The sequence below is a fragment of the Podarcis raffonei genome, chromosome 7, assembly GCF_027172205.1.
Source record: "Podarcis raffonei isolate rPodRaf1 chromosome 7, rPodRaf1.pri, whole genome shotgun sequence".
Classification (NCBI taxonomy): domain Eukaryota; kingdom Metazoa; phylum Chordata; class Lepidosauria; order Squamata; family Lacertidae; genus Podarcis; species Podarcis raffonei.
In genome coordinates this window covers 3,696,879-3,721,171 of record NC_070608.1, presented here as the reverse complement: position 1 = coordinate 3,721,171, position 24,293 = coordinate 3,696,879, and the positions used below count along the sequence as shown (strand labels likewise).

Below are 24,293 nucleotides of genomic sequence, written 5' to 3'. Positions count from 1 at the left end.
GATGGGGTATTAATCATCATCATCATCACCATCATCTCCTGGGTGATGTGGATGTAATTAGGTAGTTGAATGTGCATGTGTACTCTGCCCATTTCCCATCCACTCTGTGCAGCCCGGGCACTGGCTACCCATGTTATGCCACTGAAGCCATGCAAGTTTGAGACCACCACTGCCCTCCTCCAGGAGTAAGTTCTGCAGATTACCTACGCACTGCGTGAAGAAGGGCTTTCTTAGGAGAAAGGAGTGGGAAGCGAGGATGCTGGCACAGATCGCAGTGCATGCATTGCACTCCTTCCTTGCCTGTGTCTTTTGGCACCCAGCAACCATTTATTTCCTGGCAAACAGAGGCTCGAAGGAACATGTAACAGGCACGTGGCAGTTTCTCGCTCCCAGCAGTTGCATCTGGTTTCACCTTCACAGCTAACATTGCACAAGGGAAGCGTGAATAGCTAAATCAAATCAACACCAAATGTCTCTTTCTTCTTTCATTTATTTCCCCCTGCTTTGGAAGAACATCTAAGCACGACATGATTCTGCTTTTCTTATGTCCCAGTGCTCATAGGATGCTCATAGCATCCTGCATAATACACTGATTTACTTTTACTTTGAACTTTTGTGTTAAGATCGACTTTTGCGTTACGATTCCTCTGGGATGACTGCGTTAGTTAAGAGTTATCAGCAGGGCTGAATCTGAAGAAGGAACATCAGGATTGCACCCCAAAGTGAGCAATGATCCGCATGAAGCAGCATGTAGAACCCTAGGACTGGATCATCTGGCCCAACCCTCTGCAATGAAGGGATCTTTTCGCCGAACGACCCTGAGATTCAAACCCAGGACCCTGAAATTAAGAGTCGCATCTTGTATAACACTATGGTTATACAACAGAGAAGGAACTTCTAGTGGGTGGACCAGTGTGGGGGTGAAAACGATTTCTGTACCAAGAGGATACCTGCTCATTTCTGGAACAATTAAGAACCCCCGCAATTATGAATTCAATGGTTTTGTGAGTTAATTAAGATTTAAGAATCTTTACAACAGCCACCTAATTTATGTTCTGGAAGCTACAGCAAGCTTTCTTCGGAAGAGTGCTTGTTGCATCCCAAGCTTTTGAATGTGATAAAAAGAAATAGTAAATGGGATGTGATACCATTCCTGTTATACGTTATCATTCCTGCACTGCAGGGGGTTGGACTAGATGACCCTTGGTGCCCCGTCCAACTCTGCAGTTCTGTGATTCTGTGATCAAACCAAATTCTCATGGGTACTGAATCAGGCAAGATTTCACATCACACCGAATGCTTGATTTGAGGAGAGTAGGGAGGTAGCTACAGACCACAACTGGGTTAACCTGGAAACATTCCTAGTTAAGGTCTGCAGAAAACATGAAAACTCATGGCCTAGGACCCTCGTACCTATGGGACCACCTCATCCGGTATGCCCCGTGGAGGCCCTTAAGGTCCATAAACAGCAACACCCTAGAGGTCCCGGGCCCTAAGGAAGTCAGATTAGCCTCAACCAGAGCCAGGGCCTTTTCAACACTGGCCCCGGCCTGGTGGAACACTCTGTCTCATGAGACCAGGGCCCTGCAGGATCTGATTTCTTTCCGCAGGGCCCGTAAGACAGAGTTGTTCCGCCTGGCCTTTGGCTTGGAATCAACTTGATCCCCTTCCCCTCTATCCTTTCTCCTTCTGTGATGGAACTCCTATTTGGGGATCTCACCGGCTTTTTTCTGGCCCACGTAGGACCAGTCTGGATAGTTGGCCTTGGCGAAGATTTGACGTTTTCATCCCAAAAAAGTTTTTGATTTGAGTTTCTACTGAAATGAGGCTGCATTTTAATGTTCTGCTTAATCTTGTTTTAAAGTTGTATTTTAATCAATGGTTTTTATACCTGGTGTTAGCCGCACTGAGCCCGGTCTTGGCTGGGGAGGGCGGGGTATAAATAAAATTTTTTATTATTATTATTATTATTATTATTATTATTATTATTATTATTATTTGTTAGCCAAGGTTACAATCTGCCTTTCGGCCACTCGTGTGCATAAAAATGCATATATTCATGAAAATGACATCCAAAAAATCTTTATATGGGGGGAAGGGAATTGCTTGCAAAAAATGTGTGCGCGTGAGGAAATATGTGATAAAATGCCGATAAAAGTTTTGAGAGGGCTTTTTAAAAATCACAGGCGAATGCAGCAATGCGGAGAACTAAATTTAAGGTTGGGAAAGCGAGGAAACGAGATCAACAGGCTCGTGGATCCCTCTCCAAAAGAAGCCCCAAAGATTGTCAAGCTTACATCCACTTCCCACTACTGGACCCCTGTGTTTTATTGATGAAAACACACTTTTCACACACAGATGATAACCGATCGAGGCTGGGAATTAAAACAAGACTGGAGAATCCTAAGGAGGCTCAAATTTAGTTGTATCAAATCCACAGGACTTTAACTTCAGAGAAAATGCACTTAGGGCAGGAATGTTCCTTTGAAATGCACTTAGAATTAAATTTTCCAGCCCCCAGTGCCCCCTATTGAATGTGATCTATAATTTTATAGCCCCACAAATAGAAAAGGAGAACCATCTGGGTGAAAGTTCTTTGCCTGAAGCTTCAAGGTCCAACCCAGAGAATTGCGCTGGCAAGAGGAACCACGATGGCCAGCTCCACGATGCCAAGCCACGTTCTGGCTGCTCCGTTCCGGTTGCAAAAGTCTCTCTGGCAGCAGGATGTGGAAACGCCGTGGTGGTTGGTTTCGGTGCATTCCGCCGCGCACGTCTTGGAGACATGTGCCGTGCTTGAGGAGCCTTGATCAACGAAGAAATAGCAAGAGAGAGGGAGGGGAGTTAAGGAGAAGTCTCACCCAATCCTGGTATGCTGTTCTGGCTCCTCACATCCTAATCCATAATCAATAGGCAACCTTGCAGCTTGTGACCTCATCTGAGAACGAAGGGATGTTGGCACATGTTGTTGCTAGGAAACCAAACCCTACCCAGAAGACTTAATCCTACTGAGAAGTTCCAGAGAAATGTGATCATGCGTTCCAGCTGTCCCCATTGACAAGGATATTCCCTGTTTCCTGATACAGTGGTACCTCGGGTTAAGAACGTAATTCGTTCCAGAGGTCTGTTCTTAACCTGAAACTGTTCTTAACCTGAAGCACCACTTTAGCTAATGGGGCCTCCCGTGGCCGCTGTGCCGCCGGAGCACAATTTCTGTTCTAATCCTGAAGCAAAGTTCTTAACCCGAGGTACTATTTCTGGGTTAGCGGAGTCTGTAACCTGAAGCGTCTGTAACTTGAAGCGTATGTAACCCGAGGTACCACTGTACAGTCATACCCCATGTTATGTTTGCTTCAGGTTGCGCGTTTTCAGGTTGTGTCCTGCGGCGACCCAGAAGTACCGGAAAGGGTTACTTCCGGGTTTCGCCACTCGCGCATGCACAGCTGCACAAAATGACACACACATGCGCAGAAGTGGTGAATCGTGACCCGCACGTGTGCAGACGTGCAGATGTGGGTTGCGTTCCTTTCAGGTTGCTCCGGAACAGATCCCATTCGCAACCAGAGGTACCACTGTAACTCTCCCTGATGAACCATTGTCTCTACTAGCAAGAGGGGGTTCTGCTGTAGCAGGCCAAGACCCAGCAAGGGAATTTGACTCTGAGCTTTCAGGGAGTTTTTAAAGTAAGTTTCTAGCCCTTGTAGAAGGAAAGTTAGGAAGCAAAAGGTGAAGGCACTATTGGCAGCACCTGCCTACTGAGAAGTGAGCTTGCTCTTCACCCCCTTGTGGTGGGACATAGGAAGTTGCCGTCTTTTGAGTCAGACCATTGGTCCATCTGACTCAGTATTGTCTACACTGACTGGCAGCTACCGGGAGATGCTGGCAAAGAGTGAACCCGGGACCCTTTGCTTGCAAAGCAGATCCTCTACCAGCAAGCTATGGCCCTTGCCTAGAGTTTTTAACCCAGGAATGGACTCAGTGTGGTCACTGGCAAGTGCGATAGAGAGTCGTACATACATTCCAAGGAAGATGTGAGCAGTTTCCAAATGACCCAAGACATCCCTTCTGCAGACCATGAAGAAGGGACTTCCTGGTTCATTGGTAGTTGTTGTTTTTTCATCTTCCCTCACAGAGAAGTGGTTGTTGTACAGGCAAAATAGCCGAGAAACCCAGAATTTAAGTCCAAAATTCCAAAACTTAGCACCAAAGAACAGAGTTCATGTTCATGCAAAAAAAGTTGTTGTTGTTGTAAAGGTAAAGGGACCCCTGACCGTTAGGTCCAGTCGTGGACGACTCTGGGGTTGCGGCGCTCATCTCGCTTTACTGGCCGAGGGAGCCGGCATACAGCTTCCAGGTCATGTGGCCAGCATGACTAAGCCGCTTCTGGAGAACCAGAGCAGCGCACGGAAGTGCCGTTTACCTTCCCACCGGAGCGGTGCCTATTTATCTGCTTGCACTTTGCCGTGCTTTCAAACTGCTAGGTTGGCAGGAGCAGGGACCGAGCAACGGGAGCTCACCCCATCGCGGGGATTCAAACCGCTGACCTTCTGATCGGCAAGTCCTAGGCTCTGTGGTTTAACCCACAGCGCCACCCACGCTGTTGTTACTACATAAATAAATTTGTACAGTGCTTTTTTTCTTTTTAAAATGTTTGGCGGTACTCTCATTTTGACTCAAGAAAACCACCATTTTATAGTTCAAACTGGGAAAAGTAAATACAGTCAATGCACAAAAGTACAAAGATTTAGCATACCTCTGCATCCCCCCAGGTAAAAAAGAACTGAATTTGTATACCATTTTTTCTATCTGTAGATCGCAGGGCAGTTCACAATATAAAATTACAATATAAAAAACACAAAATATGTAATAAAAACAAGAACAAAAGGAAACTAATTACTCTGCTAATCCTAATGCAAATAAATCCCATCCATATTGCAAGGACGGCAATGCTAAGGCAGAGAGTGAGAGCGATGCAAGCTTTGCACTTGCGAAATGTTTAAGACATTTTTATGGCGACGCTGGGCAGGTTCAGTATCAGGTGCCTTGGCCGCTTGCCCCTCTTCCTTACCGCTCATTTCACACGCTGATATTAGATGCAAACCAGCTGCCGGGAGCATGGCTGCTTTTCCGAAGGCATGACTCAACTTACCCGTCTCCGATGTCCCAACTGTGGTCTTGCAGTACTTGTCAAGCTCTGAGCACACCGTGGGAATCATGCAGTAGGAGCTGTTGGAATGCGTGCTGCAAGAGTAGCATTTCAGCGAGAGAGCTGGAGAAGGAAGACGAGGAGAATTAATGCAAAAGCCCCCTATTGCTCGCAGTAAAATATGTTGTCGTCCACTAAAGATGTACCTCCACTGACAGGGGCAGTCTACCCCTATGAGAACAGGATAACGGACTAGGAGGCCTGATCCAACAGCTCTTCTTACACCACTTGGACTGGGGCTATTATCCTGGTCCAACAGGCTTGCAAACGCTGGATTCTGTCTGCCATGCTCAACCCACTTCTCAATCACCAGATTTCTCCCCGGCAAGAACTCTATCCATAAGTTATCACATTCTTCCCTGCCTCCAGATTAATTAGATTCCAGTTTTGCTCCGTCTCTCTGACTGCCAGATTCTTCCCCGAATCCACCGCCTTTGAAAAGCTGCGTGTCGGGCAGAAATTCAACAGGTGAGTCTTTCTCCCACCACACCATCAGGGTTTCTTCAGCTGTGATTTCTGCACTGCATGGGGTTGGACTAGATGACCGCATGGGGTCCCTTCTCAATCCCACAATTCTACGATTCTGTGATCCACGCTGGGAATCATTTTATTTTTGTCTCCCTGCCGTGCAGTTCTAAAAGCAAGCTGAGGGATTCTTGCGGCGGTGTGTATGGACAAAGAAAACAGTCTCCTTTCTCACCTTTGCCTGACCAAAGGACGGCAGCCAAAACCGTAACCAGAAGGATCCTCATCTTCCTCTGATGACAAGAGGAAGCTCCTTCGCAGAATATATACAGGCACGCCCTAAATTCAGCTTCGGTCACCGTAAAGTCTGGCGTTCACAGGACCGGGATCTAAATCAGGATTGCACCACTCACAATAGCCTCAGCGTTGCTTTTAAATAGTTTTCGGGTGTCGCTGTCTTCTACAGTCAGCGCCTAATTCCTGCATCAAGAGATGCTGGGCTCAAGCCTCTCCGGCTATTGCTTGCAAGCCCTTCTCGCTGGTATAATAAAGTCCTTGGAGTCTGTAATTTTTTTTGTTTTTCATCACCATCATTATCCTCATTCTTTCATCGCTTTTTACGGTGCCTCATGCAAGGTAAAAATAGAAACAGGATGCAGAGAGCCCAATATAAAAATACAGCAATAAAACAAGACCCAAAGCGCTCGTCCCAAAATAAAAAAAATGAGAAAATTATGCATCCTCTCTGGAGAGGATTGGCAAACCAAGCTGTTAAGTCTACTCCGAAATGGCAAAACTGACTGCAAAGCTCAAGGACCAAGAATTCAAAAACTTCAAGAAAGAATGGGGGGGGGATTATAATTTATTTAGGAGAACACTGTAAGCAGATGAAAACATTGTTGTTTTGTTGTTTAGTCGCTTAGTCGTGTTGGACTCTTCGTGACCCCCTGGACCAGAGCACGCCAAGCACTCCTGTCTTCCACTGCCTCCCACAGTTTGGTCAAACTCATGCTGGTCGCTTGAAGAACACTGTCCCGCCATCTCATCCTCTGTCGTCCCCTTCTCCTTGTGCCCTCCATCTTTCCCAACATCAGGGTCTTTTCCAGGGAGTCTTCTCTTCTCATGAGGTGGCCAAAGTACTGGAGCCTCAGCTTCAGGATCTGTCCTTCCAGTGAGCACTCAGGCCTGATTTCCTTCAGAATGGATAGGTTTGATCTTCTTGCAGTCCATGGGGCTCTCAAGAGTCTCCTCCAGCACCAGAATTCAAAAGCATCCATTCTTCGGCGATCAGCCTTCTTGATGGTCCAGCTCTCACTTCCATACATCACTACTGGGAAAACCATAGCTTGAACTATACGGACCTTTGTGTCGGAATTCAAGCGAGCAGAGCCTCCAGCTCTTAGGAATTTGGCCACCCTCCAGGTGCCCGGCTTGAATCCTTATGACCTCCTGTCTGCGTCTCCCGGCAAGATCAAGGGAGGTCTCTTCGGCGATCCTTTTCAAACGTGAAAAGAACACACCACTCCTCCCCCTCCCATCTCCAGGGGGGGGAATGAGACAGACAGAAATATATTTACATGTCTTTATTCCTGTCGTTCACCAGTACAGAGAAAACATGTCTGCACACTCTGCTTCCCAACTGCAGAGAGAGAATTAACTCCACCCATGTACTTCCAGTACAGGGTCATGTGCTGCTCTGAGGTAACATCCGGCTCTCAGAGCACTTTACAAACTGTCCCTGGTTCCCACGGTATAATCCAATAACATCCACATCCTGTTTACCATTCCAGCCACCTGGTGCTTGCTTCTGCATTGCTCCTTTTTCGTAACATCCTCCCCCAAAAGAATCAATGCGTGTTGCAGCAAGCAAAGCATGATCCAGAGAAGAAAACAAACAGTTGTTATACACATAACACTCCCCTGTTGTTTCAGTTCCACCCTTGGAACTCCCCGCCACTGGTTTCCCCAGTGTACCTCTCTGGTTGTCTGGTTTCCAAGGAATGAGTGCATCTGCATTACCTTGGCTAGCAACTCTCTGTTGTGTCTTTGTCTCTGACTTAGACACAGCTCCAACCTGTCCTTGGTTGTTTACAACAGCAACACATGCAACAGCTAAGTTAGCAAACTCTTTTGAGTACCTCTTGGGTGGTTGACCCTTTGTAACTCTCTCAGACCTACGTATGAGGTGCTGATCCTCTCTGCTCACTGGTCCAGTCTCAGGACTCTTTGGAGAACTAGTTCCAATGGTAAACAGTGGTTCATCCTTCAGTTGTGAAGGCCTATCCATTGTGTGAGACTTCCTCTCAATGACTGTGACAACTGAGCTCTCCGAGCTATCAGTGTCATCACTTTCTGTACAGCTGAAATCAGTGAAATCATCATCATCTGAATCGTCCTCAGTGGGAAATGTGTGTACTATTACTCTTTCCTGTTCAGGAGCACTCTCTAGAAATTTTGTGAGAATCACCTGACCAGATTCAGACAAAATTACTCTGTAGAGACCCTTTTCATACCCCACAAAAATGCCTCTGGCATTCTTTACTCCACCTGGAGCTTCTGTTCTCACATGAGACCCAAAAACCTTGAAATGGGCAACAGAAGGTTTTCTGTGGAACAGTTTCTCAAAAGGAGAACTTCCCAACTCTTTTGAAACCTTTCTCACTTTCGTATAACAGAACGACATTAGAGACTCGGCCCAGTACTCATGTGGCAGATGTGAACTTAGCAATTGCGCTTCCATCCCCTTTTGCAATTCTCTGTTCACCCGTACACAGACACCCCTGTTCCACGCTTCCGCTGAAACAGAAACCTTGTGTCTTATTCCCTTCTTCTGCAGGAACCTTTGGAAATCCTGTAAAAGAAAAATCTGCTTCTCATCTGTGAATAGACAATCAATGTTAGCATCATGCATACTCTTAACTTTGTCACAAAACTCCTGAAACCTCTCCAAGGCTTCCTGTGGCTTTCTCAACACATAAACCCAGACATAGTTAGAGAAATGATCCACACACACAAGATAATATCTTGCATTGCCTCTAGATGGTTCTAGAGGACCAATCACATCAGCATACACCCGCTGAAATGCTCTGTTGACTCCGGTCTTCTTCTTGCTCACACCTGCAAGAGAAACTAGGTTAGACACAGATGAATTACATTCCATGTAATCACTTTGTGCAAAAGTCAACAAAAAAAGTCCATCCTTCTCCCTGGCTGAAAGAAATAACTCTCCATCTTTGTAGATCTTGCAGCTCTCAGCATCGTAGGACAGTTTCAGTCCTCTCTTTGCAATCTGCGAAACACTCAGCAGATTGAACTTCAATTCAGGAACCAAGTAAACATTGTTTATTGTCAAGTCCAGACTCTTAAGATAGACAGTCCCCACGCCGGCCGCTTCCAGCTCCTGACCGTTGGCCTGTGTCACAGCGAAGCTTTGCTTCTTAAACGTTGAAAAGAGTTCTCTGTGTGGGGACATATGAAACGTGCATCCAGTGTCAATAACAAACGAGTTCCCAACATCTGGCGTGGTTCCTTTCGCCATCAAAGCCTTTGCAGGTTCCACCATAGGCTTGGTACGACCTTTGCCTGACGCCTCAGGCTTTGCTGAGCGGCCCTTCGCTCCTTTTGGCTGACGTGGCTTCTTGCAGCTCCGCTGAAGATGCCCAGCCTGTTGACAATTGTAACATCGGACAGCGTTCAAAGCTAGAGCTTTTTCTCCAGTAGCTTCATCTGCGGGGGAATTAGAACTCCGTTCCTCCCTCCCCCTGTCCTTTTCTTCCAGTGCAGCAAGCCGGCTGTGTTCATCTAGAACCACGGCACTCAGGGGCACTTCCCCCTTCTTGGCATCCATGCTGAATCCAAGAGGCAGCTTTGCCCTCAATCTCAAGCCAGCTTTCACTTTTCAAGCCAGTAAAACTCCAAAAGTCTTTGTTTACTGCTTCACTGGCAGGCTTGCCTTTGGGCTGTTTTTTCAAAACCCTTTGCACAGCTGCGCAGATACACTTTCGATTTCCCAGGCTCTTTTTTAGGCCACTCAGTAACTGGCAGACGTTGCCTAGCAACCTGCTCAGGACGGAACTCCTTATCTAAACCACAGGAATTCCTGGTATGCAAGCTTGCCTTCAGAGCTTGTTTTTCAAACGCCGCTCTTTCTTGTGAACCAGAAATAAATCTTTCTGCGTTCATTCTCTCTCCCCAAAATGCAGCATACCTTTTTTGGGGCTCCGTTGCCTTGAAACACACTCCTCTCGGTGTCCAGCTGTCTGTTTCAGCTTCTGGCTGCAGGCAGACGCTTTTCTTTATCTCCTTAGGTGCAGAGGATGGCAACGATTCATCGACCTCTCACCTCTCATGCAGATACTCATAGATCAGATATCCATCGGTCTGCTACCAGTTATCGGGATTCAAGCCAAAAGCCAGAGCCTCCAGCTCAGCTCTTAGGAATTTGGCCACCCTCCAGGTGCCCGGCTTGAATCCTTGACCTCCCCTGCCAGCGTCTGCCGGCAAGATCAAAGGAGGTCTCCAATCGGCGATTCTCCTCAACGTGAAGGAGAACACACCACCACTCCCCCTCCCATCTCCAGGGGGGGGGGAATGAGACAGACAGAAATATATTTACATGTCTTTATTTCTGTCTTTCAGCAGTACAGATAAACATGTCTGCACACTCTGCTTCCCACTGCAGAGAGAGAATAAACTCCACCCATGTACTTCCAGTACAGGGTCATGTGCTGCTCTGAGGTAACATCCGGCTCTCAGAGCACTTTACAGACAGTCCCAGTTTCCCACGGGACAATCCAATAACATCAGTTTCCTGTTTACCATTCCAGCCACCTGGTGCTTGCTTCTGCATTGCTCCTTTTTCGTAACAGTTATTACCTGACTTGCTGGGTTTTTAATTTAATTTTTACACATAGAACAAGCTTCCTGCTTTTAGTTTTCATGCACAACCCCATGAAGGGCTCTAAACTGGGGAGAGAGTTTACTGACCCTCAAGGAGATTCGACACCCAAATAAGGCATAAAGTATTGATGGAAACCAAAGAAATGTAAGATTTTGGAGCAAGTTGCTCCCACCTTTGTTTTCAGCCCACACATTTGAAAAACCTGAAGTCCGACATAGACAAAAATACTCATATTTTAATGAAGAGCTTTCCAGGCAACATAACATCAAATACAGTGGTGCCTCGCAAGACGAAATTAATCCATTCCGCGAGTCTCTTCGTCTTGCGGTTTTTTCGTATTGCGAAGCACGGCTATTAGCGGCTTAGCAGCTATTAGCGGCTTAGCGGCTATTAACAGCTTAGCAGCTTAGCGGCTATTAACGGCTTAGCGGCTTTAAGAAAAAGGAAACAAACTCGCAAGAACTCGCAAGGCGTTTCGTCTTGCGAAGCAAGCCCATAAGGAAATTCGTCTTGCAGAACGACTCAAAAAACGGAAAACTCTTTCGTCTTGCGCGTTTTTCGTCTTGCAAGGCATTCGTCTTGCGAGGTACCACTGTATACCATAAAACAATCCATTACCCAAGAACCTGAATTCCTTGAATGTGACTTTAGAAAATTACTAGACCCCAGAGCACTTCTGAGAAGCCGGAATTGCGTTACAGGCATGTTTGGTTCATGTGTGGCAAAAAGCACCAGTTACCATTTTGTATGGAAACAAAAATCCATTTGTAGCACCGCACCACTCACAATTTGTAGGAATACAAGCAAACTAGAAGCAATGTTATCAGGATTGTGGCGTAGTAGTATTATTCTTCCAGCAGAAATCTTTGAACCACCCACCGCAGTAACTTTGAAATACTATTTAAGAGTTCTTTGCATGGATAAACTTCCACTTCAGACTGACAGCACTAATCTTTGAAATCACCCTGTTCCCTCCAACCCCAATTTCATGGCTAATGTTGTGCCTGCAAACAGGAATTTTCTGAACAAGGATGCCTTCTTAAATCAAAGCACAATGATTACACTGAAATTGAACCAAATGCTGTAGGTTTGTAAGTACATAGTGTAAACCAAAGGGTGTGATTTCAAGGGACAGCCACCAAATGCTATGGCAGGTAATGGTGGCGTTTTTCCAACTTTTCCATAAACATAACTTCTCCTGCCTTCTGGTGCAGTAGGTGGCGATTTGGGCATTTCTTCCTGTGGGTTTTGGAGGAAATTTGTTGTTTCGAAGTACTCACCTGTCTGCTCTCCATCTTTGCCCAAACGCCTAGACTCTTTTGACTACAGATACAGTTGCTCGCTTCAACGTATTCCCTAAAATATGGGTAGGCAAACTAAGGCCCGGGGGCCAGATCTGGCCCAATCACCTTCTCAATCCGGCCTGCGGATGGTCCGGGAATCAGTGTGTTCTTACATGGGTAGAATATGCCCTTTTATTTAAAATGCATCTCTGGGTTATTTGTGGGGCCTGCCTGGTGTTTTTACCTGAGTAGAAAGTGTGCTTTTATTTAAAATGCATCTCTGGGTTATTTGTGGGGCACAGGAATTCATTCATATATTTCTTCCAAAATATAGTCCGGCCCCCCACAAGGTCTGAGGGACAGTGGACCTGAGGGACAGTTTTCCCTGCTGGAAAAGCTTGCTGACCCCTGCCCTAACAGGACCCAGGAGCTTTCAAAACACAGCCAGAGATTCCCAAACTTGCAAAATTCATGAAGGCATGGGATGAAGAGCGTCTCTGATACAGAGGGCACAGACTGGATTAGGAAAACCTAACCAAAGTTTTCGCCAGAGTCTTCTTTCAGAAAACAGTCCCTGCACTATTTCTGGCCAGCTTTAGCGTTCCTTCATTTTAAAAAAGGGGGGAGGCTATGCACCCTTTAAAAAGGTCGGAGATGTGAGGCTGCTTGTGACTCCCACATTCAGAACCCCCCAAATTTTTTGCAACACCCACAACCATAGTGTAAGCAAAATAGTGAAAGCACACTTTTACTCTGGGCTCTCGCAATGACCTGACCATCTCATAAAGTCAGGCAAAATACAGGTGAAACTCGAAAAATTAGAATATCGTGGAAAAGTTCATTTATTTCAGTAATTCAACTTAAAAGGTGAAACTAATATATGAGATAGATTCATGACATGCAAAGCGAGATATGTCAAGCCTTTATTTGTTATAATCGTGATGACTGAGAGACCATTTAAAGGCTCAGTAACCCACTGCAGGTGTTATGGGTTGTATATCTACTGCACCTTTTCACAATATTCTAATTGTCTGAGATTGTTAATTTGGGGCTTTCATCAGCTGTACGCCATAATCATCACAATCATCTCTCTCATATATTAGTTTCACCTTTTAAGTTGAATTACTGAAATAAATGAACTTTTCCACGATATTCAAATTTTCCGACTTTCACCTGTACAATGGCTAGTGATACCTCTACTGTATCAAAGCATGAATTGGCTTATATCATAATGGCTTCCCTCAAACAACCCTGGGATTATTATTATTATTTTCCATGTTTACAGACACACCTCATCCCCACTGCAGAACTGTACAGTCAAACCTCGGATCCTGAACGCCTCTGTTTCAGAATGTTTTGGCTCCCAAATGCCAAAACCCCGAAAGTAAATGCTCCGGTTTTCGAACGTTTTTCAGAAGCCAAACGTCCAACACGTCGTCTGCTGAGTGCAGGAAGCTCCTGCAACCAATTGGAAGCCAAGCCTCAGTTGTCGAACATTTCGGAAGCCGAATTGGCTTCTGGAGCGGATTACGTTTGACAACCGAGGTTCAACTGGATCTGCTAAGGTCTTTTGAGGAGCAGAGGGAGCCACGAGTGGGGGAAATCAGTTTAAATCTGTGCTGCAGAAAGGACCAAAGACCCCCTTGTTGCAGCCACAGAGCCCCCAAGAAGAGACTGGCAATTTGGCTCCCCATCTTAGACCTTTTTGCACAAAACATAGGCACCACGCCTTCCTTTAGAGATGTATTTTTTGCTTGCAAAAGAAATGAATCGGGTCACAACGAAGGCACGAAAATGAGGTAGCTGGGATCTCCTCAGAATACAAAATCTTCGTCTGCCATATCTATCGCCCACGCAAACTTTTCCCTCTGGGTCTTGTTAAAAATCTTCTCAATGGGAACGCAAAACCTTTTACACCTGTGGGCAAAAAAAGCATGTCAGGGCACCTTTTTGGTATCAAAGCCGGGCTTCTTGGGATTTGAGTTCAGGTCTCACGCAACCCCCTGCTTTGAAAACAGCTGCAGTGGTTGGAAGTTAATTTCCGGGCCCAATTCAAGATGCTTGTATGGGTGTTTGAAGCACCAAATAACTCAGGTCCCGAATAACTGAAGGGCCGCCTCCTTCCCTACAGACCCTCTCAGGTGCCAAGATCGGGAGAGAGGGCCCTCTTGGTAGTTCCTCCACCCTCAGAGACTCAGAGGGTGGTGGCCCAGGGGCACAGGGCCTTCTCTGTGGTGGCCCCTAAGCTGTGCAACTCCCTCCCCATAGAATTGCGCCTGGCACCTTCATTGTACAGCTTCCAGAGGATGCTAAAGATGCACCTCTTTGCCCTGGCCTTTGAGGTGTATGTCTTCAGGACCCTGGGACTATATGTTGTTCCAAACAATTTTTAATATTGTGTTTTAATTGTTGCAACCCAAACCCTGGGACTTTAGGGCGGAGGGCAGGCAAATCCTAGCAATCATGACCGGGCTTCTGCTTTTGTACCAAACTCACAGCAGGACCGTCCTTCCCCAGGCACGTCAACCCACCAGGCCACACTGATGCGCGGGTCCAGGTAATTCAGCTTGGAGGTGCCCAGAGCGATCTGCTTGTTCTCCTCTTTGTCCGTGGCTTGCAGGACCAGCTTCTCCAGCTGCTCTTCCAACTTCTCTACGTGCTTCTGCTTCTTTTCTAAAGCGCTGGTTCGGAAGAGAGGAACAGCGCACATGAGAACGCAACAGCAACCAAAAAAGCGAGCCATTAGTCCTCATGGTTCGCTACCAGAATAGCTTGGCAGGTTTCCTTATTCATATTCCGACTGTGCCCTCTGTCCCTGTAGTCCAGGCATAGGCAAATTCGGCCCTCCAGCTGTTTGGGGACTACAGTTCCCATCATCCCTGACCACTGGTCCTGTTAGCTAGGGGTGATGGGAGTTGTAGTCCCAAAACAGCTGGAGGGCCGAGTTTGCCTGTGCCTGCTATAGTCTAAGATTTCAGGCTGCTTGTCTGTTTGTTTATTTATTTAACAAAACTTAAAGGTAAAGGGGACCCCTGACCATTAGGTCCAGTCGTGGCCGACTCTTGGGTTGCGGCACTCATCTAGCTTTATTGGCCGAGGGAGCCGGCGTACAGCTTCCTGGTCATGTGGCCAGCATGACTAAGCCGCTTCTGGCGAACCAGAGCAGCGCATGGAAACGCCGTTTACCTTCCTGCCGGAGCGGTACCTATTTATCTACTTGCACTTTGAGGTCCTTTCAAACTGCTAGGTTGGCAGGAGCAGGGACCGAGCAACGGGAGCTCACCCCATCGTGGGGATTCAAACCGCTGACCTTCTGATCAGCAAGCCCTGGGCTCTGTGGTTTAACCCACAGCACCACCCACTAACAAAACTTATATACAGCTTAATTGTAAAAACAAACCGCCACAGCCACCGCAAAGTAATTTACAAAAATAAAATACCTTTCTAATTTTAAAAGGCAACACACGAAGAGGCCTGTGAAATTAGGACATGGCACGAGGTTCATAACATTTTGCACAGCAAGCTTGGCTGGCAGCCAATTTAGGATAGATGAAAAGGAGTGGGGTGGTATTCATAAAACACAGGCTTAATTTCTGGAATTCAATCTGCTGAGTTGTGGCGATGAGCGCTGGCTTAGACGAAGGAGGAAAGGTCCACTAACAACCATGAAGGCCATAAAAAACCTCCAGCGTCAGGGGCAGTATACCTGCTGGGAAGCAACAGCAGGGGAGAAGGTGGTGGCTGCCTTCATACCCTGCTTGCTGGTTTCCTGGAGGCATTTGGTTGGCAGGGCCCTGGACCAAAAGAGGCCATTGGTCTGATCCAGCATCCTGGCTCTCCTTTTGTTTTGTTTTTCTTTTGCTTTGTTTTTCGTTCTGCCCGGACACTGAGGACCAGCGCCGAAGGCCTTCTGGAGGTTCCCTCACTGTGAGAAGCCAAGTTACAGGGAACCAGGCAGAGGGCCTTCTCGGTAGTGGCACCCGCCCTATGGAATGCCCTCCCACCAGATGTAAAAGAGAAAAATAACTACCAAACTTTTAGAAGACATCCGAAGGCAGCCCTGTTTAGGGAAGCGTTTAATGTTTAACAGGTTATTGTGTTTTAGTGTTCTGTTGGAAGCCGCCCAGAGTGGCTGGAGAAAACCAGCCAGATGGGTGGGGTATAAATAATAAATTATTATTATTATTATTATTATTATTATTATTATTATTATTATTGGGGAGAGACAACTCTAGCATATAATGTTTATTGCATAAGTGACCACTTTGCCAAGGTTACCCTGCAAGCACCTGCATATAGGAAAAACAACCACCCTGAATTAGTTCCCCGCATGCCAGTTCTATGACGAACGTCCTAACAGTTAATTGAAAGGATAACCCAGGACGCAAAAGGAACCGGCTTCACTCACGCTTTAGATTTCACATCCCTTTTAGTTCTGCAATCTGCCTTCGCCTTCTTGAGCTCCAGCTTTGCATCGCACAACTGGTCCCTTTTGACGTTGATCTGGAAGAGCAAAAAGCACGGTGGGTTCAGGTCTCGTCTTTCTAGGCAAGCGTGGATGGGCTACAAGTTCTTCTCCGCATTCCTGTCTTGCATCCAGCTTAACTGTCTTGCCAGAGGGGCGCATGCTCTGGTTATATCCCGCTTGGGCTACTGCAATGCGCTCTACGTGGGGCTACCTTTGAAGACGAACCGGAAACTGAAACTAATCCAGAATGCGGCAGCTAGACTGGTGACTGGGAGCGGCCATATAACACCAGTCCTGAAAGACCTATGTTGGCTCCCAGTACATTTCCGAGCACAATTCAAAGTGTTGGTGCTGGCCTTTAAAGCCCTAAATGGCGTCGGTCCAGTATAACTGAAGGAGCGTCTCCACCCCCATCGTTCTGCCCAGACGCTGAAGTCCAGCAAGAGGGCCTCCTGGCAGTTCCCTCATTGCGAGAAGTGAAGTTACAGGGAACCAGGCAGAGGGCCTTCTCGGTGGTGGCGCCCGCCCTGTGGAACACCCTCCCATCAGGTGTCAAGAAAATGAACAACTATCCGACTTTTAGAAGACATCTGAAGGCAGCCCTCTTTAGGGAAGTTTTTAATGTTTGATATTTTATCAGGTTTTTAATTTTATCGTGTTTTTAATATTCTATTGGGAGCTGCCCAGAGTGGCCAGATGCACAGGGTATAAATAAATTATTATTATTATTATTATTATTAACCACCCAGCTGTTCAGCCCCAACAGTAGGGCAGTATATAAATTCAAATTCAAATTCTTATTTATCACCTGTGTGCCCTGGGTCTCCTTCAGGAGGAGGGCTGGGTTATAAACTTACTAACACTAATTGCACCAACATCTGCTAGCTGTTAATTCCCTTTTCAATGAAGTTTTTAATGTGTGACATTTGAATGTATTTTTAATCTTTGTTGGAAGCCGCCCAGAGTGGCTGGGGAAACCCAGCCAGATGGGCGGGGTACAAATAAATTATTATTATTATTATTATTATTATTATTATTATTATTATTATTAACCACCCAGCTGTTCAGCCCCAACAGTGCACCAGGAAAGCTTTGTGCAAGAAAATCAGGAGGAGGGCTGGATCAGCAAGAGACAGATGGAGATAAGCCCTTGGCTTGTCTCAGCGCTCCCTTCTGCTGGATTACCTTAGCCTGGAGGTTTTGCATGGACTTCTCGAAGGTTTTTGGAGTTGCCCGCTGGTGGTTGCAAAGGATGGCAACTGCGCGGTTTGCTCGGTTGTAGGAGAGGAGCTTGGCAGACACGTTGTCGTCCTCTGTCAGGAACCAAAAGGCAAGTCTGAGGTCGGCATTTGTGTAGGTGTATCTGTGTTTCTGTAGGGACGCGGGTGGCGCTGTGGGTTAAACCACAGAGCCTAGGACTTGCCGATCAGAAGGTCGGCGGTTCGAATATTCTGACAGTGTGAGCTCCCGTTGCTCGGTCCCTGCTCCTGCTAACCTAACAGTTCAAAAGCACGTCAAAGTACAAGTAGATAAATAGGTACCACTCCGGCGGGAAGGTAAACGCCGTTTCCGTGCACTGCTCTGGTTCGCCAGAAGCGGCTTAGTCCTGCTGGCCACATGACCTGGAAGCTGTACGCCAGCTCCCTCGGCCAATAAAGCGAGATGAGTGCCGCAACCCCAGAGTTGTCCGTGACTGGACCTAATGGTCAGGGGTCCCTTTACCTTTACCTTTATCTGTGTTTCTGACATAGGGGCTATCAGAAGCCAGCACTATCGCACCAGGCACCAGCCTCGTTGCAAATGCAAGAATTCATAGGAACACAGGATTTTTTCTGATAAGACCGGTAGCCCCTTCAATGCCAACACTGACTTGCAGCTACAAGGGTCGAGGGTGCAACCTTCCCCATCTATGCCAGGGGCTCTCCCAGTTTCTGACAACAGACCCCGCCCTCTTGCGCCTCTGAATACCAGTTGCTTGTAGGGCTGGGCAATATATTCGTCCCAAACTGGTTTGAAGTCCATATCGCGATAACATTTTCTAAACATCTGACCTGGCAATATATTGCAAATCGTGATGTGTGTGTGTGTGTGCTGTGCAAAAATCGCAATGTAGGAAAAACCATGAAGCCAGCCAATACCTCGACATGGCTCCATCCTTATTTCAGACCTCGTGATGTATCACAATGTTTAGCTGGTGATATATCGTGATGTTGAAAACCAGGTATCACCCAGCCCTAGTCACTAGGGATAGTAAGATCTCTCATCTTGTGGCCTTCACAGAGGATAAAGTTCTCAACATCTCCTAGTCACAACAGCTACATTCTGCCTTGACTGTTGGAGCAGGAATGTTCCTGAAGGCTAGATCCTGGAAACACAAGTGGGGGGAAGTGATCTTGTGCTCAAACCCTGCTTGGGGGCTTCCCAGAGACATCTGCTTGGCTACGGTGAGGACAGGAGAATGGATCCGATAGGACCTTGGCCTGATCCTGCAGCCAGACCCTTCTTACATTCTCCTAAACTTCAACACCACCAAAATTCAAGAGGGATTTGACGTTGCATTCCCCATTTGGAACAGGAGCACATCTCCCTCCCATCTCAAAAATGTGTGCACAGCGGTACCTCGGGTTATGAACTTAATTTGTTCCGTAGATCCGTTCTTAACCTGAAACCATTCTTAACCTGAGGCGCACTTTTGCTAATGGGGCCGGCCACCGCGCGATTTCCGTTCGCATCCTGGGGCAAAGTTCTCAACCTGAGGTACTACTTCCGGGTTAGCGGAGTTTGTAACCCAAAGCGTTTGTAACCCGAAGCGTTTGAAACCCGAGGTACCGCTGTATTAGTATTTACAGTCATACCTTGGGTTACAGCCGCTTCAGGTTGTGTTTTTTCTGGTTATGGACCGCCGAAACCCAGAAGTACCGGGACGGGTTACTTCCAGGATTTGGCGGTCGCGCATGCGCAGAAGTGCTAAATCGCGCTTTGCAGATGCGCAGAAGCGCCGAATTGCAACCCGCACGTGCGCAGACGCAGGTTGCGAACGTGCATCCCGCACGGACCACATTCGCAACCTGAGCGTGCACTGTATTCTGGACGACCCAGCCAGACGGGTGGGGTATTACTATTACCGTTACTAACTACTGCTATTCTAGAGACCCTGCAGAGACTTGCTGGAATTAAATCCAGCCTGTGCAGCAGAAAAGTTTGCCCTGAGCCTGTTTACCATTTGTCAGGGCATCCAGCTGCTCCTGCAGAGTGATGGAGGCGTTGTAGGTCCTGAAGACCTTGGCTGTCAAACCTTCCATCAGGTCCTGGAGATGTTTGTTCAGGGTTGAGGTCTGGAAAGGAAAGGAAGTTAGTTAGTTAGTTAATTGATTGATTGATTGACAAAGTAATAATCATAAATAAATAAGAATAAAAACGTGCTGGCCAAAAGTCCAGAGGTAGCATTATTATCAATTTACGATGGGTGTGGAAGGTTCGCAGGCTATGAAGGTCTCGCTCCCAAATTTATTGACAGCCGCACGAATTATTATAATCCAGGAAGTGGAAGGGGCAAGAAGAATATAAGAATGCAAGAATGGTACAAAGAGGTTTGGGATATAGCTATTAACGATAAATTAACATGTGCCATTAAGGTAAGATGGGGAATACGCAGGAGAAATTATTTTGAGGAGATAATGGAGGGTGTCTGTAGAATTTGTACTGTTGAAAACAGAAAGGGGTTAAACCATCGCAAGGGGTGTTGAAATTTTGGGAGGTTGGATGGTTAGAACGGAATGGTCTCGGTGGTGAGGTGCACATTTTTTATTCAGGATTTGAAGTTTAGGGGGGAAAGGCAGGGGAACTCCACTTAAGGAACTCACAGCAGTGGAAATGGGGTTGTTCCTAAGTCAGGCATCCCCAAACTCGGCCCTCCAGCTGTTTTGGGACTACAATTCCCATCATCCCTGACCACTGGTCCTGTTAGCTAGGGATCACGGGAGCTGTAGTCCGAAAACTGCTGGAGGGCCGAGTTTGGGGGTGCCTGTCCTAAGTGATGACTCATTTATGTGCTGACCAGACCCAGGCTTACTTAGCTTAATAATAATAGAATTGCAGAGTTTGAAGGGGCTCTGAGCATCATCCAGTCCAACCGCCTGCAATGCAGGAATCTCATCAAAAGCATCCCTGACAGTTGGCCCTCCAACCTCTGCTTAAAAACCTCCAAGGAAGGAGAGCCTGCCATCTCTCGTAGGAGTCCATTCCACCGTCGAACAGCTCTTACCGTCAGAAATACTATTATAATAATTTATCACTTGTAGACAGCATCGTAAAAAGCAGAGACATCACCTTGCCAACAAAGGTCCGTATAGTTCAAGCTATGGTTTTCCCAGTAGTGATGTATGGAAGTGAGAGCTGGACCATAAAGAAGGCTGATCGCCAAAGAATGGATGCTTTTGAATTCTGGTGCTGGAGGAGACTCTGGAGAGTCCCATGGACTGCAAGAAGATCAAACCTCTCCATTCTGAAGGAAATCAGCCCTGAGTGCTCACTGGAAAGATAGATCCTGAAGCTGAGGCCAGAGCATGCCAGGCACTCCTGTCTTCCACTGCCTCCCGCTGTTTGGTCAAACTCATGCTGGTTGCTTCGAGAACACTGTCCCACCATCTTGTCCTCTGTCGTCCCCTTCTCCTGGTGCCCTCCATCTTTCCCAACATCAGGGTCTTTTCCAGGGAGTCTTCTCTTCTCATGAGGTGGCCAAAGTCTTGGAGCCTCAGCTTCAGGATCTGTCTAGGTTTGTCATTGCTTTTCTCCCTCTGCTATTGCCTGGAGAATTTGGGCATTCAAAAATACCCAGGATCGAAACATCCGTGAAGGTGAGCTCAAACTTACAGACAGCCTGTCGAAAAGATCGTCCCCAGGTCCTTTGTTCTCCATGAACAGCTGCAAATTCTTGAACACCTGCAATGATCAAGAAAGAAATTCTGAGAGCAAGGTCAGCTCAGGAGAACGGCAGGAGTAAGTAAAGCGACTCACAAGTAAAGGCTGGCAAGAAGGATAGAAGCCAAACATACCTTTGCGGGAGATCACTGGAGCTTTACCTCATTTACAAATTATCCAGAAGCCCAAAGGCCAGTTCCAAATGTTGATACTAACTCATGGATCACTTAATAAGGGCATTCTTTATAGATGTAAACTGATTTTTTTAAAAAAGGTTTTATTCAGGATTTTCTTTTGTTACAAAACAAGCAAATAAAAAAGGAAAAGCACATATAGCATCTCTCTTATAAGTTATGGGGTATGTAGAGGAATAAGGGACGTGGTGGCGCTGTGGGTTAAACCACAGAGCCTAGGACTTGCCGATCAGAAGGTCGGCGATTCGAATCCCCGCGACGGGGTGAGCTCCCGTTGCACGGTCCCTGCTCCTCCTCCCAACCTAGCAGTTCGAAAGCACATCAAAGTGCAAGTAGATAAATAGGTACCACTGTGGCGGGAAGGTAAACAGCGTTTCCATGCGCTGCTCTGATTTGCCAGAAGCAGCTTAGTCATGCTGGCCACATGACCCGGAAGCTGTGCACCGGCTCCCTCGGCCAATAAAGCGAGATGAGCACCGCAACCCCAGAGTCGGCCACGACTGGACCTAATGGTCAGGGATCCCTTTACCTTTTCTATGTAGAGGAATACAGGTTTTTTTGTGTCCTCCAGGGAAATTTAAAGAACAAAAATAAGATTTTTTTTTAAAAAAGAGGACGGGCTTTCTGGGAACACTGTTGTAGAAACAGCTCCAAACACCTCAAAGGAAAGTCAAATTCACAATCCCCCAACATGAGCAAGACAACTCTCTGTCATTTTCACTGCTGGGAAGCTGCAAAGAGCTGGGCTTTTAAGGAGATAACTTTCAGCATCTGCGTTACAGGTGGTTTTAGATGTTGTAACTGCTTTCTCTATTTTATCACCAGGCTATCTGCTTTTTATTATTATTTTTTATCATTGACGTTCTGTAGTGTGCTTTTAATGTTATAAACTGCCCTGGGATCTACTGATAAAGCGTGGTATATAAATTCACATTCAAATTCTTATCTATCGCCTGTGTGTTTGCTGCCCTGGGTCCCCTTCAGGAGGAAGGCTGGGTTATAAACTTAATTAATACTAATTGCACCAGCCACCATCTATTTTTGGTTCAGCAAGCTGTTAATTCCCTGTTCAGGGAAGTTTCTAATGTGTGACATTTTAATGTATTTTTAATCTTTGTTGGAAGCCGCCCAGAGTGGCCAGATGGACGGGGTACAAGTAATAAATTATTATTATTATTAACAGCAAGTTATACATTCTTGACAATATCTTGGTTTTTGGTTCTAGCAATTCTATTTCCAATTTTGATTTCTCCACCTGGAAGCCAATTTTTTAATCCAAATTATAGGCCTCTCTTATTTGATAATAATGAAGCCAGTCTCGCACTTTATCTTTTAATTTCTCAAAACTCTGCAATTTCAATTTGTCACCTTCTTGCTCCAAAATTTCCCAATATTTTGGCCATTTGGCCTCCATATTGAGCTTTTTCTGAGACTTAGCTTCCATTGGCGACAGCCACCTTGGGGTTTTATTTTCCAACAAGTCTTTATATCTTATCCAGACATTGAACAATGCTTTCCTGACAATATGGTTTTTAAATGCTTTATGTGCCTTAACCTTGTCGTACCACAAATATGCATGCCACCCAAAAACATTATTAAAACCTTCTAAATCCAAAATATCTGTGTTCTCATTATTATTACTATTATTATTATTATTATTATTTGGTTCTGTTGCAGAGGGAGAATGGTGCCCACCGACCCAAGGAACTGCCTGCATCCCTCCTCTCCAGCGACGCTGCCTCTCTCTCACCTGCTTCTCCACAGGCACCAGATTGTAGTAGCGAATGCAGTCCTTGCCCAGGAAGTCAAACTCCACCACGTTCTCCTTCCCGTCCATCCGAGGGTGCAGCCTCAGGTGCTCAACGCGGAGGGAGCAGCAGCCGACCGTATCCGCCGTCTCCCCTTCCTCCTTTTCATTCCCCGCTCTCAGGGCCAGCTGGGGAGGGACACAATAATAATTTATAATAACAATTTATTATTTATACCCGGCCCAACTGGCTGAGTTTCCCCAGCCACTCTGGGCGGCTCCCAATCGAGTGTTAAAAACAATGCAGCATTAAATATTAAAAGCTTCCCTAAACAGGGCAGCCTTCAGTTGTCTTTTAAAAGTAAAATAGTTGTTTATTTCCTTGACATCTGATGGGAGGGCGTTCCACAGGGTGGGGGCCACCACCGAGAAGGCCCTCTGCCTGGTTCCCTGTAACCTCGCTTCTTGCAGGGAGGGAACCACCAGAAGGCCCTCAGCCCTGGATCTCAGAGCCATGGGGGGAGCGGGGGCAGTCAGACGCAGGTTCTCTCCAAAACACTGCTTCTATCTTGCATTGCAGGGGGGCAGATGGGTGACCCCTAAGGAACCCCTTCCAATGCCACCGTTGCAGCTGAGAGACCAGAACCCTTTGGTGCTTCCCCTCCTCACGCCTTTGGACCCCATGTCAGGGACTGGACTGAGGAGGAATCCGTGGGGACCGCCCCCTTTCTTCCTGCACCTTCCCGAGAAGAGGACACTATAGATTCAAAACAAAGCAGCAGTTTGCAGAAAGTCATAGTTCAGAGGCTACAGAGAGGAGAAGCTGGGAAGTATTGGGAGAGCAGCAGGAAGAAGACGTACCAGCGGAGGTAGCCGACACTCAGTGTCTCCAGAAAACATTCCTGACCCCACCCCTCTCCCAAAACCAGGTGTGCAAAACCAGGCGTGCAAACCCAAAACCAGGTAGTGGGGCTGCCCTTGAGACTGACCCAGAAACTCTGCCCGCTGCCTCCCCCCAGCTATAGGGCGGCTGAGTGGGATGAGGCAGGCAGACTCCGGAGGCCCCGCCCCTGCAGGCAGCTGGCCCCGCCCCCGGGTGCAGGACACATGCGC

The 24,293-nt window shown here is 46.8% G+C and overlaps 3 protein-coding genes across 4 annotated transcripts in view; all 3 read right to left on the bottom strand.

The window, feature by feature from the left end:
- Window positions 1-24,293, bottom strand: part of LOC128417023 (lymphocyte antigen 6E-like) — a 261,315-nt gene that overhangs the window by 169,863 nt on the left and 67,159 nt on the right. The window lies entirely within an intron of this gene.
- On the bottom strand, window positions 2,161-6,616 carry LOC128417019 (lymphocyte antigen 6E-like). Its single transcript, XM_053395169.1, has 3 exons — window positions 5,904-6,616; window positions 5,147-5,266; window positions 2,161-2,802 (listed from the first exon to the last, which is right to left on the bottom strand). The coding sequence occupies exons 1-3, from the start codon at window positions 5,953-5,955 to the stop codon at window positions 2,609-2,611; spliced, it is 366 nt and encodes a 121-aa protein (XP_053251144.1). The 5' UTR covers window positions 5,956-6,616; the 3' UTR covers window positions 2,161-2,608.
- TOP1MT (DNA topoisomerase I mitochondrial) overlaps window positions 13,582-24,293 on the bottom strand; it is a 44,633-nt gene continuing 33,921 nt past the window's right edge. For both annotated transcript variants that reach the window (XM_053395142.1, XM_053395143.1), the window contains 7 exons: window positions 23,184-23,369; window positions 21,192-21,260; window positions 19,540-19,654; window positions 17,505-17,632; window positions 16,260-16,354; window positions 14,383-14,532; window positions 13,582-13,768 (listed from right to left, as the gene is read on the bottom strand). In XM_053395142.1, coding sequence (XP_053251117.1) covers window positions 13,666-13,768; window positions 14,383-14,532; window positions 16,260-16,354; window positions 17,505-17,632; window positions 19,540-19,654; window positions 21,192-21,260; window positions 23,184-23,369 — 846 coding nt within the window. In that variant the 3' untranslated portion in view covers window positions 13,582-13,665. The remainder of the gene's footprint in view (window positions 13,769-14,382; window positions 14,533-16,259; window positions 16,355-17,504; window positions 17,633-19,539; window positions 19,655-21,191; window positions 21,261-23,183; window positions 23,370-24,293) is intronic.

Bases quoted from the DNA above. Each gene is read 5' to 3' on its own strand.
- LOC128417019 (XM_053395169.1), bottom strand. From the start codon at position 5,955: ATGAGGATCCTTCTGGTTACGGTTTTGGCTGCCGTCCTTTGGTCAGGC. The intron at 5,267-5,903 runs GTGAGAAAGGAG...TTCCTTCTCCAG, and splicing joins CGTCCTTTGGTCAGGCAAAG to CTCTCTCGCTGAAATGCTAC. The intron at 2,803-5,146 runs GTAAGTTGAGTC...TCGTTGATCAAG, and splicing joins AGTTGGGACATCGGAGACGG to GCTCCTCAAGCACGGCACAT.